Source organism: Etheostoma cragini, unplaced genomic scaffold, assembly GCF_013103735.1.
Source record: "Etheostoma cragini isolate CJK2018 unplaced genomic scaffold, CSU_Ecrag_1.0 ScbMSFa_903, whole genome shotgun sequence".
Lineage (NCBI taxonomy): Eukaryota > Metazoa > Chordata > Actinopteri > Perciformes > Percidae > Etheostoma > Etheostoma cragini.
Window position 1 is genome coordinate 1 of NW_023269542.1, and position 1,612 is coordinate 1,612.

Consider the following 1,612-nt stretch of genomic DNA (forward strand, 5'->3'; position numbering starts at 1 on the left):
CCCCCCCCCCCCCCCCCAACTAACATTTTGTCAGTCTTTTTGTCTGTCCTAGTTTCTTACATTGCATCCTCGTTTCCTTCCCTCGCGTCTGAGTCCGTCCCGCCAAGGAAGCACGAGAGACACACTCCATAACCGCCCTAATATATAGATCTATCTGTAAAAATTCAGTCTAAAATAATAGCCGTCTGTATGTATATTCATAGTACATATTCACCTGTAAACTCTGTAAACCATCAGTACATTATGTTCATTGTACATATCTCTAAATGTTCTACTTATAGTAATATCCACCTGTGTATCCAGCTCACATCTGAAAACTTTCTCCCAATACTAGTTATCTATATATCATATTCATCGGACAAACCCATCTGTAAAATTCTGTTTATAATAGTATTCATCTCTATATTTATTCAGTACATATCCATGTCCCGTACATATGGAACCAGTGTATATCCTGCACCGGCTGCTATTGCACTTCTGGTTAGACCCAAACTGCATTTCGTTGCCTTGTACCTGTGTAACGACAATAAAGTTTACTCTAATCTACTCCACTCAGATCCAGCAGGTGTTGAAGCCGGACGGCGTGTTCATCGGGGCGATGGTGGGCGGCGAGACGCTGTACGAGCTGCGCTGCTCCCTCCAGCTCGCCGAGACGGAGAGGGAGGGGGGGTTCTCCCCCCACGTCTCCCCCTACACCGCCGTCACCGACCTGGGCAACCTGCTGGGCCGGGCCGGCTTCAACATGCTCACTGTGGTGAGGAAACGCATGTTTTTTGACTGATGGGGACAACAATCTCTAAAATTGGTCCAGAATTAAGCCAGAAACAAGCTGCAGTGTTACATTATTGGGCAATTGCGCACCGTCAGTTTGCATCCACTAAAAATTCAGATCTTGCCGCTGACAGATTGTTATTTTTAAGTGTGTGACTTCATTATTGGATGCATCCCTACAGAGATGGACTTTTTAGTTAAAGAGTAAGATCCTTTTAGTTTAACATGAAACAGAAATCACCATCACCAAATCCACCAGACTCCATGTAAATAATCACTACTTTTATCATGAATATAATAAAACTGATGATATCGGAGAACACATACAGTAAATGTGTCCTCTACAATTATTTTTCACAGGTTAACAGTCAACTTTCTGTCTGTCTCTGTGTTTCAGGACGTCGATGAAGTCCAAGTTAACTATCCAGGAATCATTGAAGTCATGACCGACCTACAAGGTACAAACTGCTCTGTGTCAACATGTGACTCCGTTAAAGTGTCTTAAAGTCTTAAAGTGAATTCAAGATGGAACGTTTTAGTGTCAAATTTAACTTTAGTTATGTTAGTTGGGTTGAAATCAAGCTCAAACGAGCTCTTAAAGGGACAGTACAGATATTTGTCAGTGTGGTTTTATGAACTTCTTCTCCATAGTCAGGCTGTTAGCTACAGTTGATGGCGGCATGGAAGTTAAGCTATGGTCTGCTGGACCAGGGGGGGACAGAAACTGTCATATCTGTCATATTTGCTGAATTTAACCCCATGTTGGAGTAGAACTACATGATATATTTTTTTTTATTTATGATGACAAATAAATGATTCTGATAAATGAATATTTAAAAAA

General features: G+C 41.5%; 1 protein-coding gene across 1 annotated transcript; it reads left to right on the plus strand.

The window, feature by feature from the left end:
• The first annotated feature begins 553 nt into the window (after window positions 1-553).
• LOC117941533 (arginine-hydroxylase NDUFAF5, mitochondrial-like) lies at window positions 554-1,276 on the plus strand. Its single transcript, XM_034866539.1, has 2 exons — window positions 554-754; window positions 1,169-1,276. Exons 1-2 carry the CDS (start codon window positions 599-601, stop codon window positions 1,274-1,276), a joined length of 264 nt encoding a protein of 87 aa, XP_034722430.1. The 5' UTR covers window positions 554-598.
• The last annotated feature ends 336 nt before the right edge of the window (window positions 1,277-1,612 follow it).